The sequence below is a fragment of the Terrapene carolina genome, unplaced genomic scaffold, assembly GCF_002925995.2.
Source record: "Terrapene carolina triunguis isolate 2854851 unplaced genomic scaffold, T_m_triunguis-2.0 Scaffold95, whole genome shotgun sequence".
NCBI classification, from domain to species: Eukaryota; Metazoa; Chordata; order Testudines; family Emydidae; genus Terrapene; species Terrapene triunguis.
Window position 1 is genome coordinate 32204302 of NW_020664446.1, and position 18007 is coordinate 32222308.

General features: G+C 39.4%; 1 protein-coding gene across 1 annotated transcript in view; it reads left to right on the forward strand.

Moving 5' to 3' along the window:
* The first annotated feature begins 251 nt into the window (after positions 1-251).
* PLCE1 (phospholipase C epsilon 1) overlaps positions 252-18007 on the forward strand; it is a 292755-nt gene continuing 274999 nt past the window's right edge. Inside the window, exons 1-4 of the mRNA XM_026650913.2 lie at positions 252-1362; positions 10026-10033; positions 10750-10755; positions 11933-11962. Coding sequence (XP_026506698.1) covers positions 255-1362; positions 10026-10033; positions 10750-10755; positions 11933-11962 — 1152 coding nt within the window. The 5' untranslated portion in view covers positions 252-254. The remainder of the gene's footprint in view (positions 1363-10025; positions 10034-10749; positions 10756-11932; positions 11963-18007) is intronic.

Genomic DNA, 18007 nt, shown 5'->3' on the forward strand with positions numbered 1-18007 from the left:
TGGAAAGAAAATTGTCAACTGGCAATATCACATTAAAAAACTGCTTTAAAAAAATCTGTAGTTCACATCAGTAATCCACAGCTGGTAAAGCTCTGCAGTTCGTAATGCATATGCTTTTAAAAGTAATAAAGGATTCAACGTGTTTTTACACAGTGTGTCTGCACTGATAATTTAGCACTGAATTTTCATACACTGAAATCATGGTATAATTATCAGTGAGGAAAAACAGAACATTATCTAAAAACTGTGTCAAAATGACCTCTGAGGAAATGGCAGCTTCTGTACTTGTGTCTGTGGCACAGGGTAAAGTGATACCTGCTCAGTCAGCTGGAGATGGAAATAGTGAAAATGCTTTGGACACCAATGTTATAAAAAGACATATTGCTAATCAAGGAAGGCAGACTACACATACTTTCTCATACTTACACAGACTTAAAGAAGAACATCTTCAGGGCTCGCTGCCCAAAATTTTCTCTTTGGCAAATGGAGAAGAAATTACTGATAACAGGAATAATGAAAACTTCTGGGAGAAAAACACATGCATCCCTGGTTCAGTGGAGTTTCTGAACATGAATTGCAACATTATAAAGAAAAAATGCAAGAGCAGTGTTCCGCATAACCAGTTACATAAATCATGTGATTCTTTAGCAGAAGAACACACATGCTTGGAAACTGGAATTTCTACTTCACAGGAAAGGACCATGTTTGCTGAAATTCAGTTGAAGATGGATGGACCTTCAGTAGAGATGAAGTCATTAAGAAACCAGTCAGCGGTAAATAAAAGTGGCACCGATGATGCTGATAATGTAGCAGTGTTTCACTTTCGCTATGCTAGTGAAAGAAATATATCAAAAGCTTTGTGCACACTACACAACAGCTTCATTTTGGGTGACTGTTTACAGCATGTAAATGTTGGTAATGAACACACCAGCGATTCAACAGCCTGCACTTGTAAATTAATGGAATTGACAAATAATTGTGACAATAAATATGGACAACAGTTGTGTGATAACTGTGACACTTTAAGGGACAAGTATTTATGTGTCGAAAGAGCAGCACGAAAGGTTAAAGTGGCATGCTCAAGTCACAGCTTCTATGGTGGTAATTTTACTGGAAAAATGTCCTCAAAGCCCTTTCTGAGCCATTTTGAAGATTGCAGTGATAACTGTGAAGAAGGGATGGAGGAGGAGTTTTATAGAAACAAAAAGGAACGTTCCACTTTACTAATCAGACGTTTTTGTAAAAATGATAAGGAGGTTAAAAAATCAGTTTATACTGGAACCAGGGCAATTGTTAGGACTTTACCTTCAGGTCATATTGGAGATGTTGCTTGGGATTATGTGGAGCAGAGGAGAAACAAGAGTGACTTAAAGCATTGTAGGATTATCGCAAAACATCGAACTATTCAAGCCTTAAATCAGGAATTAAATTCTGATCTTGTGAAATCCATATGGTGTGAGGTAAGCTTTTAATATTTTTTTTTCATGTAAACATGTACTGAACTGATGTTTTGATTTAACAAAATTATTACATGGTTTATTGGTTAAGCTCTTGAAGAGGGTGTCAAACTACATGATTTAAAGAACACAACCTTGTAGATAAGACATAAGACAGCCACAACCACTATGCAAAAACCAAGTTTTTATTATGAATAACATTTAAGATGCATTTTATGATGTCTATTGGTACCAACTAGCATAGCAATATGTTAAGTCTTCCATTCTCTATGTTGAACACTCCTTTTTAGAAGGGTTTGTCTCATCCTTAAACTCATTTTGTCTAAAAACTGGCACTGGAGTTTCTAATCAGGGGTGGAATAAAAATATATCATCCATTTTTATGGACTTTCTAAAAATGAAGCAGAGACCTTCTTAATGTTTCAAAATTAGAATTTTTTTTTTTTACTTTACAATTTTCACACTAATACTACAGTGTTCCATGGTATGGATTGATATAGAACGATTGTAGTGAAAAAATACAGGTTGCAGTAATAAGTATTTTTTAAAAAAATACCTAGATATTTCATCTGAATTTTCATGTTTGAACATTACTTCTGCACATATAAATAACTATATCTTTATAATGTATATTATGACTGTTGCATACTGTGTATTGATATATGGTTGTCTTAACTTACGTTCTATTGACTAAATATCATTCTAAGCCTTCATCCACAATTATTATGAACTCATTAAAAAGTTGTATAAATGATATGGCACTTCCCAAACAAAGAATATTAATTGTGAAGTACTTTTACATCATGCTGTTCAGAGTTCTGCAGTTCCATCGCTATAGAACTGGAAGCAGAAACTACACTTGGTAATGGAATTTATAAAAAGTGTTTTTTCACAGTTTTGCTAACAAAATGCCATTTTAGAATGGAAGATTAAAGTGCTTTTCTTTGGCATCAGGTTCAGCCAGCATCTAATGTCAGTGTTGTTGGGTATTTGACTTCACTTTGCCAACCATATGCTGCCATGACATTTAAAATAATTTAAAAGTCAGTTGTAATAAATTTATATAAAATGAACTCTGATTTTATTAATCATAGCATTACTTTTTAGTCGTGTTGACATCTGTTATTTTCATGCCACTAATATGTGTAAATGATGTAGTATTTTGTGACTGGGCAATCATCTCAAGGGTATAAATACTGATATCAAATCCATTCTCCATTTTTGAGATGGTTCTTGATTTTACAGTTTGACTAGTCAGCTGTCATTTTAACATTCACTTTGGATACCTGTGATTCGGGTAGTAAACAATATGACCTAAGAACAGCAATTGTATCTAGATCTTGGAATGCAGCAACCAGTCACATATGGAGTAGTGGTGGAATCATTGGTACTCCAAAGGATATTGTTGCTATTGTCAGATCACTATATCAAGACTGAGAAAAGGCCGTGTGACTGCCTGTTTAAAGAAAGTGTTTTAATTTAATCTTTTTAAAAAAAAAAAAAAAAAAAAAAAAACCTCTATCCATATCCACAAAAAGTGAAAAAAGTTTTCAAAGGCAACTAACTGACATTTGTGACTTTGAAAATCTTCTCCAGTGTGTATGAGTAATTCTCCTGTAGTAGTCCATATTACATTTACATATTATTTATTCTCATTCAGTATTCAGTCGTATTTTCCTGGTATAATTTACACTTCCTATATATTTTCATTTTACTTTTTCTAAATTATTTAAAGTGTTGAAGAAAAAATAAATTTGAAATACAATTATAGAGACTTCTGATTTTGTTTCACATATCATTTGGGAGAGGGTGAGCACTCTTTCTTTTGGTCCCTGATTTAAGTACTTAAGCATGTGAGTACTCCATAGGATTTAAGTGCTTTGCTGAATTGGGGGTGTGGAGCAAGCTGTTCCAGCTCACTACTGTGTAGAGAAATTTTCCTCAATTTCCTGAAGAAGGTTTTTAAAGGAAAGCCAGAAATAAAAATCAATACCTAGAATTTTTTACCTTGTTTGTCTCTGCCTGACTTTTTGTTGGATCTCCAAAGTTACTGATTTGTTTACAGTTGAGTTGAGCAATATTCCTGTTATGCTTGTATCTTCTTCTTTAATGAATTCTCCTATTCCTATGTTCATGAAGATCTCTAAAAAGCAAATAAGATAAAGAAATCAAGAAAATGTATAAGTAGAACTTTCTACATAAGCTACTGCTTCTTTTTATGCTTAGCTCAAGTTATGAGAGAGATGAAGAAAATGGAATTTCTCAAAGCTTAATTATTTATCCAGTACCTGAATGCTTTGGTCAGTGAAATTGGAACAATTAAAACAAAACAGCTTCTCATATCTCAGAGCTCTCTTGCAAATGTTTCTGATTGTTTTAGAAAAATATATTTGTTTTGGGTTTTTTATTTTTTGGAAGGAGAAATTTGAGATTAAAAATAAGTCAAAATTAATTCCTGATATTGGTGAATACAGCTCCACTGACTTGGAGTAAAATCTGCCTGCACAAGGTCTGAATTTGACCCAAAGTCCAATCTAACTAGGATAGAATACAACAAATCTGGAGTAGTGGGTATGGAACCATGGGAGCACAATTTCTGTGACATAGTATTCCCCAGACCTTGGAACCTTGCAGAAGCTTCTCTACTGGAGTTATATGGTGTTGCTCCTCCCACAGTACTTAGTTTTGGCCCAACTGCTAACTTAGACATAGTCTGCTGTGCCTGGTGGCACATGAAGTGAACCATATTCCCCACTGCTGCCTGTCTGGATCAAGATGTTTGACTCCATCTTAAGTTTGTATTCATGATGGTAGAATCCTTTTCAATCATCATATAATAGATCATTCTTTGTCCTTCACGCTGCCTTTTCCCTCCAGGTGGAATCCAATCTAAGACATACCTTGTGGTTCTGTCATAGGGTAGCCTAACTACCTGACCAGATCGCCAGAACTGTGTCTGTATAATTTGAGTCTGCAGTCTGCTGACCCATGCAGCACAATACTTCCACATTGGTTACATAATCTCCCTGGTAAATTCCCAAGATTCTTTTCAATGCTGGTGGAATGCATTGAGCTTTCTGCTGTGTACATCCACTATCTGCCATGTTTCTGAGTCATACAGCAGTCCTGGGAGAACAATCTCATCTTACTGTATATATGTATCTTCTTCTTCCAGATGTTTGACAAATGAGAAAATGATCCTCTGGCTTCACTGATTCTTGCCTTTGCTACTTTAGTGAGTTGGCCATGAGCAGATATTGTACATCCAAGGTAGAGGAAGTCATCAACTCTTCCGTATTCTTCTTCATCAATCACATATGTGCCTGTATTGACAGCATTCTCTCCTGCCTCCATAGTCTTGGTCTTCTATGTACTGACACACAATCCCACTGTAGTAGTTTCTGCTTTTATGCTCATAAAGAGTCTTTTTTTCATTTTGTCCAAGTTGGTATCTAGTATGACAATATCATCTGCAAAATCTAAGTCTCACAGCTTATTTCTTGCCTAAACAATACCATTGTCGTTGGCAGCAGCTGTCACTCTACTCATCACAGTCTGTGACAGTGCAGAAGAGAAGTGGGGATAATTATGCAATAGCAATTTTAAAGCATTCCATGTCTACGCTTTCTGTCCAGATGCAACCTGCAGACTAGTCATACAAGGCTTTCATCGAATTCACATCTTTGTTGGAATTCCAGAGTGCCTCAGGATCTTCCAGCAGGCTTCTGTAGACACTATATTAAACACTTCCATAAAAATCAAGGAACTTTAAAAACCATCTTCTGCTGGTATTCTAGGCTTTTCTCAAGTCTTGTTGAGGTGAAAATCTGGTCTGGATACGACCTACTGGATTGACATCCAGTTTGATCTTCCCTGAGTATTTAATCAACAGCAGTTTTCACCATATTCAAAATAATGCAAAATGCTTCACCAGGTACAGATAACATTATCTCTCCAGTTATCACAAATAAGTCGGTTTCCCCCCCTCTCCTCCCTTGGGAATTTTGCAGATAACACCTTTTGTCTTATCTTTAGGACAGATCTAGGATTCTTAAACCATTCTATACAATCTGCAGGTGCAGTTAATCATCAAGAAAGATGTGGAGAAATTGGAAAGGGTCCAGAGAAGAGCAACAAGAATGATTAAAGGGCTTGAGAACATGACCTATGAAGGAAGACTGAAAGAATTGGGTTTGTTTAGTTTGGAAAAGAGAAGACTGAGAGGGGACATGATAGCAGTTTTCAGGTATCTAAAAGGGTGTCATAAGGAGGAGGGAGAAAACTTGTTCACCTTAGCCTCTAAGGATAGAACAAGAAGCAATGGGCTTAAACTGCAGCAAGGGAGGTCTAGGTTGGACATTAGGAAAAAGTTCCTAACTGTCAGGGTAGTTAAACACTGGAATAAATTGCCTAGGGAGGTTGTGGAATCTCCATCTCTGGAGATATTTAAGAGTAGGTTAAATAAATGTCTATCAGGGATGGTCTAGACAGTATTTGGTCCTGCCATGCGGGCAGGGGACTGGACTCGATGACCTCTTGAGGTCCCTTCCAGTCCTAGAATCTATGAATCTATGAATCACTTCCTCTCCATCTTTTAATGTTTTGGAATCTATCTTATCTCAGGCCTGGTCTACACTACGACTTTAATTCGGATTTAGCTGCGTTAATCCGAATTAACCCTTCACCCGTCCACACTACAGAGCCAGTTAATTCGAATTAAAGGGCACTTAAAATCGATTTCTGTACTCCACCTCGATGAGCGGAGTAGCGCCTAAATCGATTTTGTTAATTCGAATTAGGGTTAGTGTGGCCGCACACCACCGAATTACTGTGGTTAAATTAATGGGGTAGTGTGGCCGCACACCACCGAATTAATGTGGTTAAAAACCGAATTAATGTGCTTAGTGTGGCCGCGCACAATCGAATTTATACAACCTGTTTCCCAAATTCGAATTATCTAAATTCGGATTAATCCCGTAGTGTAGACATACCCTCAGTCTGGTGTTTTACCTCTCTCTTCAGTTGATTTATGACTTTTTAGTTACTTCCTCAAAGGCAATTACTTTTAGTGATATAAGTTGTCTGCTATTTCTTCACATTTCTTTGTGTTAGTGTTCTGGCTGATTAAGGGCAGCTGGAAATGTTCCATCTAATGGGCTCTCTACCTTTCCTCTGTGGTTAAAATTACACCATCTCAAGTCTTCACAAGGCCACAACGGTTTGAGAATTAAGTCAGTTTTACAGATACTAGTAAAACCTTTTTAGAATCCCCTTTCTTGTATGCCACCTCAGCTTCTCTTGCTTTATTTTCCATACATTGTCTCCTCTCTTTTTGCTGATCTTTTAACTTTCTTGTCTTTTGTTCGCATATTTTTGTTGCGAAATAGCTCTTTTACTGCTGTTTCCTTCTTTCATACTGGTCTTCAACAAGCCTCCATATATTTGATTGGAGCCATTATTTTTTCTTAGATCTTTGCATCCACACTTGCTTCTTTGAGAAACTGCCATTGTTTGGTTACATCATCCATCAGTGTCTTTTAACTTTTCAAATCGATTTCTAAGTTGCGGTTTTAAATGTGCCTTCACTTCTGGATATACTAACTTTCTAATATCATAGATGCCATTTGCCTTGCATGGCCTTACCTTATTTAGTTTTATTGTTGTTATCCTAATAACAAGATGGTGGTCACTTCCAACATCAGCACTCCTGTACACTTTAGTGTCCAACAGTGTTCTTCTCCAGCTTCTTCTAATGGTAACACACTCAAGCTGTTTCTGGGAGAAGCCATCATTAGATTTCCATATCAGTTTGCTTTTCCTTGCATGGAAATAATGTACCCACAATGCAAAGAGTGCATGGACCATAGAATTTAACTAAATGTTCTGCATTGTCAATCTGCCCTGGCATGCCATGTCTGCCCATAATGTGTTCATATTCAGTATTCTCATCACCAGCCTGTGTTATCCTCATCGGGATATTTTAAAAGCAATGTCATCTTTATTGGTCTGACTATGGACATACTGCAGTTTTTCATGGAAACAGTTTTTGACCTGTTCATCATTGTCACTTGTTGGCATATAATACTGAACAGCTGTGACTTTTGCATGGTTCATCACAAAGCAAGCAGTCAGTATTCTTGAGTTTACAGGTTCCCATTCATTCAGTGTTTTAGCTTCCTTGCTGAATAATATATCTAATGCTTCCCAGTGTTTTTTGTCATCCTGTCTTCCAGAATATAAAACATTCAGGCCTTTTGATGATGATTTGCCTTGTCCAGTCCACCTCATCTCATTCAGTCCAAGTATACTCAGGCAGATATTTTCATTTCTCTGATAACTTGAGTCCTACCTGCGCTCCAAAGTGATCTAATATTCCAATATCCAATTCTTGTGTTAACCTTAGCTGTGAAGATACCTTGTTTCACTTTCAGAAATTCCTTGCAGCTTTGATTCAACATCATCATAGTGTTGGCTGGTTGGCCAGTACTATCTTGTCTTATGTCCAGCAGATTGTGGCTCTCCACAGTTGATTTGTATTAGCAAGTTTGTGACAGACTCATCTTGTCTCTGGGCTGATTCCATAATAACAGAAAGCATTTTTGTATGGTCAGGTTGTTAGCCTGACTCTCAACCCCCTACCAGAAAGACTGGTGGACTGCCTTTAGTCTGGCTTCTACCCTTCGACCCAACTAGCTTTGTTAACCCTACTGGGAGTTTTGCTTGAAGCAGCATTTAACATCTGAAAACTTCATACTGTGCAGCTATGGAAGGACTCTGCTATTGGCAGCAGAATTCCTGCCTCTGCTTGGTACCCAAAGTCCCCCTCTCGAGGAGACTATTGAAGGAAAACTCCACAGTAATGATCTCATGGAGTTCCTCTACCTCTACTGTGGGTGTCTTTTTATAGGAGGGTACAATTGGCCCCCAATTTGGTAGTTTATTGTGAAGAGATTTTAAAAAGCGCTATAATTCTGAGAAATCTCATTTTCCCCACACCTTAAAACAGTATTTTATTTCACAAACCAATATATGCCTTAAAAGAAAAATAACAATTTTTTTTGTTCTGAAGATTGTATCCATTTGACTTCATAAAAATATCTGAGATTCCTTGTAGTTAAGGATAGAGTGATTTTTATCTATTTAGAAATCGGAGATCAATCTTCTCTACTAAAACTTCTCACCTGCTGGATGTTAGTACTTTTCCATTTAAAAATATGTAAAATTACCTCACTGTACCATACAGTGTCGTTCTGTGGTAAGGTTCGCTAAGGTGATGTCCCCAGTCATAAATAGTGAAAGTATGCAGATGTCTATACTTGTGTATGACTTGGTAGATGGGCCACATTCCAATGAAAGAATGAGTCTGAACCACATATTTACATAACTTGACATCCACTCACTAGATTTGTGTATCGTTTCACTTAACAAACATTAGCTGAGATCAGATCACATTGTCACTTGCTCAATTAAGGAATGGATGTATTTTAAGTTTCTTGTAGGCATTTCTACCTTCAATTATTAGAGTACATCTGCTTTTACATGCACACTGCTTTCCCTGACCTTTCCACCACTGCCACAATCAGTGCATATAGTGCAAGATGTTGAACATTTTGGTTGTGCAGATTTAATTTTAATTTATGGTCACACATCTACAAATTCAAGAAAAGTATCAGCAGTACATAAAATTGTCATACAAAAGTAGTTTAAATACAAACAAAATAAGAAAAAATAAAATGTTCAGTAAAATTGCCAGAATAATTATTGCAAAGTGAGTAGCTTTTTCGCCTTAGGATTGAAGACCAGACACAACAGTGTCCTAAATCTGCAAATTTCACTGTTTCACAACCTGTCACCTTCCATATGATGGTTTCTGGTATTTTCTTTACTATCCTATTCTGTAATTGACCTATTGCGCATAGTATTCATCAAGCATTCCTAGTATCTTTTTTATAAAAATATAGTAAAAAGTTGTTCTATAATATTACTCATGTTTTTTGATTATAGTGTCCTTAATAGATGTTTTCATATGCCTGCAAATGAACTGTGTACTAGCCAAGTGTTTAATACATTTACTGAGTTTAAAAAAAATTAAAATCAATCTTAGAGGGAAATGATAGCCAATAAATTAATGTGATTTTTTCCCCCCATACTTTTTCCCCTTGGTTCACTCTGAGTATGCATGTTTTATTAGAACAACTGAGTGAACATTAGTACGGTCTTTTGAGTAAGAAAATGGTTTTCTTACTCAAAAGACCGTACTAATGTTCACTTATCCACACCAGAGGGATTGCCTTGTCACGGTAGAATAGCTGTACCACTCAGCATAGTGCTGTTTGTGGTCTGTGGAACATGTGGGTACCATTGATAAGTATCTGATTGTTTCAGTGTTGGTTTGGAAAAGGCACTGTATTGTTGTCTTGCTAAAAATTTTCCTGTTTGCTTGGACTACTGAAGTGTTAATAAGGGATGTAAGAAGGTGAGTTGAGGCTTCAGATGTATAGATAATACGGAAATTATTAGTGTCCTTGTATAGCGTATGGCTGCTCTTTGTATATATTTCATATACAGGTCTGCTTGTCCAACAGATACCTAAATATAAATAGGGGATATCAATGTTCAGTCACCACATATGTTTAGTTCTCCCTTTTTATTTAGTGTATAATCTCTGTAGTGATGAGTAAAATGGAAAGAGGCTCCATTCAGTTATAGTCTACCTATCACAGCATCTTGGATATGAAATATGAAGTCCTGTTATTCTAGACCAGTGGTTTTCAGACTGCAGGTCGCGACTCAGTACTGGGTCACAGAATGTAAGGCATTGGGTTGCGGCCGCTCTGGTCAGCACCGTCGACCGGGCCGTTAAAAGTCCCATTGGTGGTGCTGCCTGGCTAAGGCAGGCTAGTTCCTACCTGTTCTGACACCACGCTGTGCCTCGGAAGCGGCCAGAAGCAGGTCTGGCTGCAGGTCTGGGGCCCGGCCAATGGGAGCTGGGGGGGCGGTGCCTGCGGGCGAGAGCCGCACAAAGCCGCTTGCGTGCCTCAGCCTAGGAGCCAGACCTGCTGCTGGTTGCTTCCAGGTTGCAGCATGGTCCGCAGTGCCAGGAAAGGCAGGAAGCCTGCCTTAGCACTCCCATTGCACCGCTGACCAGGAGCCGCCCGAGGTAAGCCCATGCCCCAATCCCCTCCCCCATCCCGGAGTCCCCTCCTGCAACCCAAACTCCTCCTCCCCAGCCCCACCCCAGAGCTTGCATCCCCAGCCCAGAGCCCTGAACCCTCCCGCACCCCTGCCCCAGCCCAGAGTCCCCTCCCACACTCTGAACCCCTCATTCCCGGCCTCACCCCACAGCTCTTATCCCTGCACCCCAACCCTGAGTCCCTCCCACACCCCAACCCCTCATCCCCAGTTCCATTGGGTCACAGGCATCAACAATTTTCTTCAACTGGGTTGCTGAAAAAAAGGTTTGAAAACCACTGTTCTGGACAACACATTCCATAACTTTTGGATGGTGAAATATTGTCAATGAATTTTGTAAAATAAATAGTGCTCTTCCCACACACATTTTCTATGATGCTTGAGCCTACAAAATGCTGAGCCTACAAGATGCTTTGCATCCTAGCCCCAAGGCAGCAAAGTACATACAGCATTTACCGAATTTTTAAACACACAAGTACTCCAATTGACTTTCAAGTTAAGCATGGACTTACATGATTTGCTGGTTTGGGGCCAGAATGCTCCTCTCTTTTGGAGGAGCAATTCTTTAAACAACTAGGCACAATGCATTTCCTGAACGCAAAACCTAAAAGGTCCAAAGAGGAAAAGCTAGTGAAAACAGGACGCAAAAATGGCCATTCTAATACCAGCTTGTATGTAAAGGTCTTTCCCCTAACTCTGAAGACAGCTAGAGAGGGACATTGATTCAGTATTGCCAACCCCAAGTGTTCAAAAATCCTGAGTCAGGCCCCAGAAATCTTTAAATTGGTTTAAAGATAATGAGGCTTAAAAATAACCTCATAGTTTTTTTTATTTTACTTTTACTTTTTTAAAAAACCTTCAAGGTACACTCTGTTCAAGTCTTTAAGCTTTTCTTTACAGCCATGAGGGCCAAAATTTTTTTAAATGAAGGCTGAGATTCTCACATATCACATGACTCCAGGACATGGGGCTTTAAGAAATACATCAAATATTTGTGAGAGTTGGCAACATTGCCTGTGGCTATGCTTGGGAAAGGAGTTCTAAAGTTTTCTTGAATCAAGAAAACACTATCCCTGGCTTAATTCAAGAATAGCACTGTGATGGTGCTTAATTCCCATCACCTGTAAGGCAAGGGAGATGAGCTATGCTCTGCACCTAGGAATGTTTAACTGATTGTCTCCTGGCCAGAGAAGGAGCAGCTAGGTGTTATAAGGAGCAGAGAGAGCTCCCTTAGAAGTGGAAGACCCAGGAAAGAGGAGCTAGGTAGAAGAGTTCCCCTCCAGGGTAGAGGTTTGGAGGAAAGGCCAGTAGTTGTGATTGGTTTCTGAGTTTCAGGCGTTAACCTCTGAACCCCCTTAAACCACCTTCTTCAAAGACAAGGTCTGGCTGCATCCTCATCCAGATTTTTTGCCCAAAGTGGTGTCGCAATTTCACATCAAACAAGATATCTTTCTACCAGTCTTCTGCCCGAAACCGCATAAGTCAGAAGAGGAACAGCGTCCGCATTCTCTGGATGTAAGAAGGGTCCTAGTCTTTTATATTGACAGGACAAGACCCTTTCACAAATTGATGCAGTTTTTTTGTTGTGATAGAAGATAGGATGAAGGGCCTTCTGCTGTCAGCCCAGAGGATCTCCTCCTGGATCATGGACTGTATCTGAGCCTGCTACGAGCAAGCAGGGATCCCGCCACTGGCCATTGTAAAGGCTCATTCCCCAAGAGCGTAGGCACCCTCAGCGGCCTTCCTGGCTCATAGTCCTATGCAGGACCTTTGCAGGGCCATGACTTGGTCATTGGTGCATACGTTTGCATTGAACTACACCATCACCCAATAGGCCAGAGATGATGACAGCTTTGGCAGAGCTGTGTTGCAAGCCGCATGTCCGTGAACTTTGAGCCCACTTCCAGGGATGCTGCTTGTGAGTCACCTAATATGGAATTGACATAAGCCAAGTACTCAAAGAAGAGAAAACAGTTACCTGCCTTTCATAACTGTCCTTTGAGATATGTTGCTCACGTCCATTCCATTACCCACCCTCCGTCCCTGCCGTCGGAGTTGACGGCAAGAAGGAACTGAGAGGGTGCGGGGCAGGCAGCACCTCATATACTGGTGCATGACCGTGGCAATCCAGAGTGCACCGGAGCCGGGCCTACGGATCCCACTAGGGCAGTGTTTCCCAAACTGTGTTCCGCCTGATGTGAATAGGTGTTCCGTGAAAGAATCATATTTTTTAAAAAGGGTTTTTAAATTTTTTTTTTTTATTTTAAATTTGGCATATTTGAAGGGTAGTTTACAACTCTTTTTGAATGACTATAATTTAACATAAAACTCTTTTTCTGGTTATTGATCTCGTATTGAATATCATGGCGTAAAGAGAACATGGCATGCAAGCATGTTGACATCTACCCCTTTCGGGCATGTTTCAGTTAGTGACGTCATACCCCTTCCGCTCGAGGCTGCACGAACTGCAGTGGTATGCACACACCATTCTCTTTACACCATGTTGAATATAACATATTCACTCAACACGTTTAAACCTGTGGGTCTTTACCGTGTGTGCGGTAAGCACAACTAAACTAGCTTAGCTCGAAACAATATAAATATTTGTGACAAACAAAATTTGACAAAAATCAGTATTTCTAAATATTGTTACTAAACCTAATCACCATGGATTTGTGGCTAAAAAGGAACTTTGAAACGAAAAGCAAGTTCTTCTGGTACTCCAACTGTGGCCGAAATAAATGAGCAAAATATTGAGTCACTTCAAAGTGAGGATGAACAATCGCAGTCTTTTTTTTGCTGAAAAATCGGTTAGTACTAGTGAGTTATACTTCGATGGAAATTCTTTCACCTTGGATATCAAAAAACAAGAAGAAGCAGGTGTTAAAAGACCGAAACGAAAGTATGATGAAAGTTATTTGTCTTTCGGTTTTACGTGTGTTGGAAATAAAGATGTTCCTGATGCGCAGTGCGTCGTGTGCAACAAAATACTAGCAAACAGTTCATTGGCTCCTGCTAAACTTCGTAGGCATTTGGAAACCAAGCATGCTGAACACATAGACAAAGATATAAGTTTTTTCAAGAGGAAGCGTGACTCATTTGGAAATTGTAAACTTTCGATGATTAAAATTGCTAAAACAGACAACAAAAGTGCAACAGAGGCATCTTATCGAGTAAGTTACCGTATAGCACTTGCCTGAGAAGCTCACACTATTGGAGAAATGCTTATCAAGCCTTGCGCGAAAGATATTATAACGTGCATGTTGAGCGAGCAGTCTAGTAAAAAAATTGATGCTGTATAGTTGTCAAATAATACTGTTGCACGCCGTATTAAAGATCTTGCCGATGACATAGAAAAAGAGCTAGTTTGCCGACTGAAAATTTGCCATGAATATTCATTGCAGCTAGATGAGTCCACTGACGTTTCAGGACTTGCTGTGCTACTAGTATTTGTCCGATATAGATTTAATAATATTATTGAAGAGGACCTGCTCTTATGTGAATCTCTGCAAAGCAACACAACTGGAGAAGAAATACTCAACTGCATCAACAATTTTATCAGAAAGCATGAAATTAGTTGGGGAAAATGTATTGATATATGGTGCTCGGGCGATGATCGGGAAGATGAAGGGAGCTGTAACGCGAATCATAAGTGTGGCACCAGAAAGCACTAAGCCATTGCGTTCTACACAGACAAGCACTTGCAGTTAAAAAAATACCAGCATATCTGAAAATTGTGCTTGATGAAGCAGTACAAATTATCAATTTTGTCAAATCTCGACCACTTCAATCCAGGTTATTTAAAATTTTGTTTGAGGAAATGGGTAGTCAGCACAATGCGCTTCTTTTACATACGGAAGTGAGGTGGCTATCCAGAGGAAAAGTGCTTGTGAGGCTATTTGAGCTTTGTAATGAACTACTGGTATTCTTCACTTCAGATAATTCAGAACGAAAATGTAATCATTGTCTGACAAATTCCTCATAGCTAATGAGACTTGGGTATCTTGCAGATATTTTTGCAAAATTAAATGAAATTAATCTGTTGCTGCAAGGAAAGAATTGTGACCATTTTTACTACAATGGATAAAATTTCGTCATTAAAAAAGAAACTGAAATTCTGGGCGTCTTCTGTAGAACAGAATAACTTTGCTTCCCTACAGTACATGAATTTCTGACTGAAATAAATTCTACGGTCCATGAAGAAGTTTCCAGCACCATTTTAGAGCACTTACGTGACTTGCAGACCTCTTTATTAGAATATTTTCCTACAACTACTGATGATAATGCTTGGGTTCGAAATCAGTTTGTAATTACAGCCAAACCAGTCGGCTTTACTGCACACGATTATGAAAGCCTAATTGACTTAATTTCTGACTCTGATTTGAAACAAAAGTTTAAGGATCTTCCACTGAATAACTTTTGGAGCAGCCTAATAGAAGAGTACCCTAATGTGGCTAAACGTGCAGTTCGAGTGCTCCTTCCTTTTGCTACAACTTATTTGTGTGAGACGGGATTTTCGTATTATACTGCAACAAAAACCAAATATAGGAATAGACTTGATGCTGCGCCTGACATGAGGATTCAACTTTCCAGCATTATTCCTAATATTAAGCGAATTTGTGATAGAAAAACGCAAAAACACCAATCACATTAAATCCAAATTTGTATTTCTGTTTAAAAAAATAGATTTTCCTAGTAAAAAATCTAATTTGTTTGGTGTTTGTGTATCTATAAAACCAGTTTTTTTTTAAGTAGAACACTGTTTTTAATTTTGACTCTTGCACTTGATTTTTGTACTACTTTATACGTGCTTTCCAGTTAGAAATTGTTAGTTCAAGTTATTTTAAATTTGTATTTTTGCTTTGTTTTATAAAATAAAATATATTTGAGCATAAATAACACTTTTTTTTTTTTTTTGAAAACCAAACGATTACAAAATAATATTATAAGTGTTCTGTAATAGGCTAAAAAGTGTTCTGTGGCCAAAAAAATTTGGGAAACGCTGCACTGGGGGAAAAAAATCTGGCAGCAGAGCACGCAGCACATGCACACCTAACAAAGAATGGACATGAGCAACAGTTACGAAAGGTAGGTAAATAGAACGGTTACATCACTGTATAATAAAAATGTAATGAAGTTGTCTATGGAATGGTATGCAGTTAAACTGTACTCTAATACAGAGGTTCCCAAACAGTTTTCCCTGAGGACCACCTGTACAGCTGCAATAGGCGCTGTGGCCCACTATTAACATGTGTCCATCAGGGAGAGGGGTCCCATGGGGGTATGTGCAGCTCCTTGCCTCAGCAGGAAGCAGGGCCCGTGAGAGGGCAAAGGGGCCAGGCAGGTGCCACAGCCAGCCCTTGCCAACACCCTCTGCCTCAGCAGCCTGCTGAGTGCCTTGAGCTGGTCACCTGGCAGCTTTTACCCAGCACCCTAGCATGCCTCACAGGCACCCCATGCTGGGGAGCGAGGGAAGGGCTCAGGGCCCGCCAGTGCCGGGCAGAGGCAGGTGCTTAGCTGGGCCCGGCCCTTGCCTTGATGGTCCTGATCACTCACTGCCGATCCCCAATCCCTGGAGGGCTGCAGGGCCAATACTCCAGGGGGCTGAACAGCCATGGATCGTGGGGTGCAGCGTCTCACAACGGGAATGGCTGCGAACTCTCCAGCCTTCCTGGGAGCTGTTGTTTCTCAGGGGTGGCCCCTTCTTCTGGCCCGGTGCCTCTGCTTCACGCTCTGCCACCTGCCAGGGACGCTGGACTCCTTCGGCCCTGAGTAGGGGCCATTGCCAGCTGCCACTCCGCCAACGTGTACAGTTTGGGAGGGAGGAACCCCCCCAACTCCGCTGATGGCGGACCATCCCGGATTGTGTTGCAGCCCATCTTTGGGCCACGACCCACAGTTTGGGAACCCCTGCTCTGAGTAACCACCATATCCTTGATCAGAGTGCACAGCTAGAGTAAATAGGATGTACGCTCAGGGGAAGGGGTGCAGGGTGAGGAACAGCTACATACTGTAGTAGCTTGCACTGAGCCCCTGTGCCGCAACTAAGTCAGGCTATGGAGCAGAAGATGATATGGATTGCTGCAGTCTCCCTATATAAGCTGTGGGAGAGTGGATCCCTGTTGTGACTAGGGAGTCCCCACACACTGCCATTCTGCTGATCCACAATTTTACCCTTTTGGCTTCATATTGCACAGAGCATTGGAATGTCCCTGAATGGTCCTGCCTTTTGCTTTTCTTTAAACCCCCAGTTGCCCCACACATGCATTTCCACTGTTTTAGGTCTTTTCTGATTGCAGGTGGAGCTGAAGAATTTGGCCCTAAACCACTAAATTTTGTGCTAAAACCTGTTTAGCATGAACCCTATTATAAATATATTGTTTACAGTTATTCTACTTATATTATAGTTGCGGGTTAGGTTTTTTATCTGTATTTTCACACTTTGAAATAACAATTTCCTTCCTACAGTCTGGAGGAGGGATTTGCATGACAATGTGGTATAAAGCAAATCTGCAAGTGCTGTTCCCCCCTCCCCCTCGGGAAATTAATTTTCTTCCCTTCTTCTCCTCTGACCCTTCTATTACCATATACAAATATCTCATACCTGGGAAGGGGTATTTCTAAATTTTAAAAGCAAGTTTTATATTTAGAAGTTTAAAAATATTGAAGACTAGATAAAATTTTCCTTTATATTGTCTGAAACTTGGGGTGTTATTAATCTTCTTTTTATAAAATTAAGAATCTCAGATCTTCAAGCACATGTCTTAAAACATAGGTTCATGAGCAAACATAATTAACTGGTGGGGGCAGGGAGGGGAGGGAAGTAAAGCTCCAGCAGCAGCAACAGTGAAGCCAAATAGACACAGAATGATGTTTCTGCTTCGGCAAATGCTGTAAAAATTAAATTGAACTGGTTTAAATGAAACCCTATACTTCTATTTGCTTTGGTTAGGGTTATTCCATTTTTATGGCTTTGCTTTAGATATAGAAACTGTATACTATTTGCATAAAATAGTCAATTCTACCACTATCATATTTGATAGGTTTATCGATTAAATTTGTTTGCACTTATATGTGGTAGTGGCTTATTGGCCTTCTTGCTTCAAAAAGATTTTGGGACAAATTTTTAACAAAAAGTTTTAGCTCTGAGCACATTCATGTATTTAGAGCCAATAGTGTGGGAGTCTTGGCAGGAGTAATAAAATATGCCTTCAGTTTTTCCAGCTTTTCTGTCCTTCCTTCTAGTGGTTATTCCTTAACTATAAAGAAGTACAGAGCTCTGTTTTAGAGACTGTCATCTCTCAATATATTAAAAAGTTCATCTTAGGTCTTCATAAATCAGGTTTTTCTAAATTATT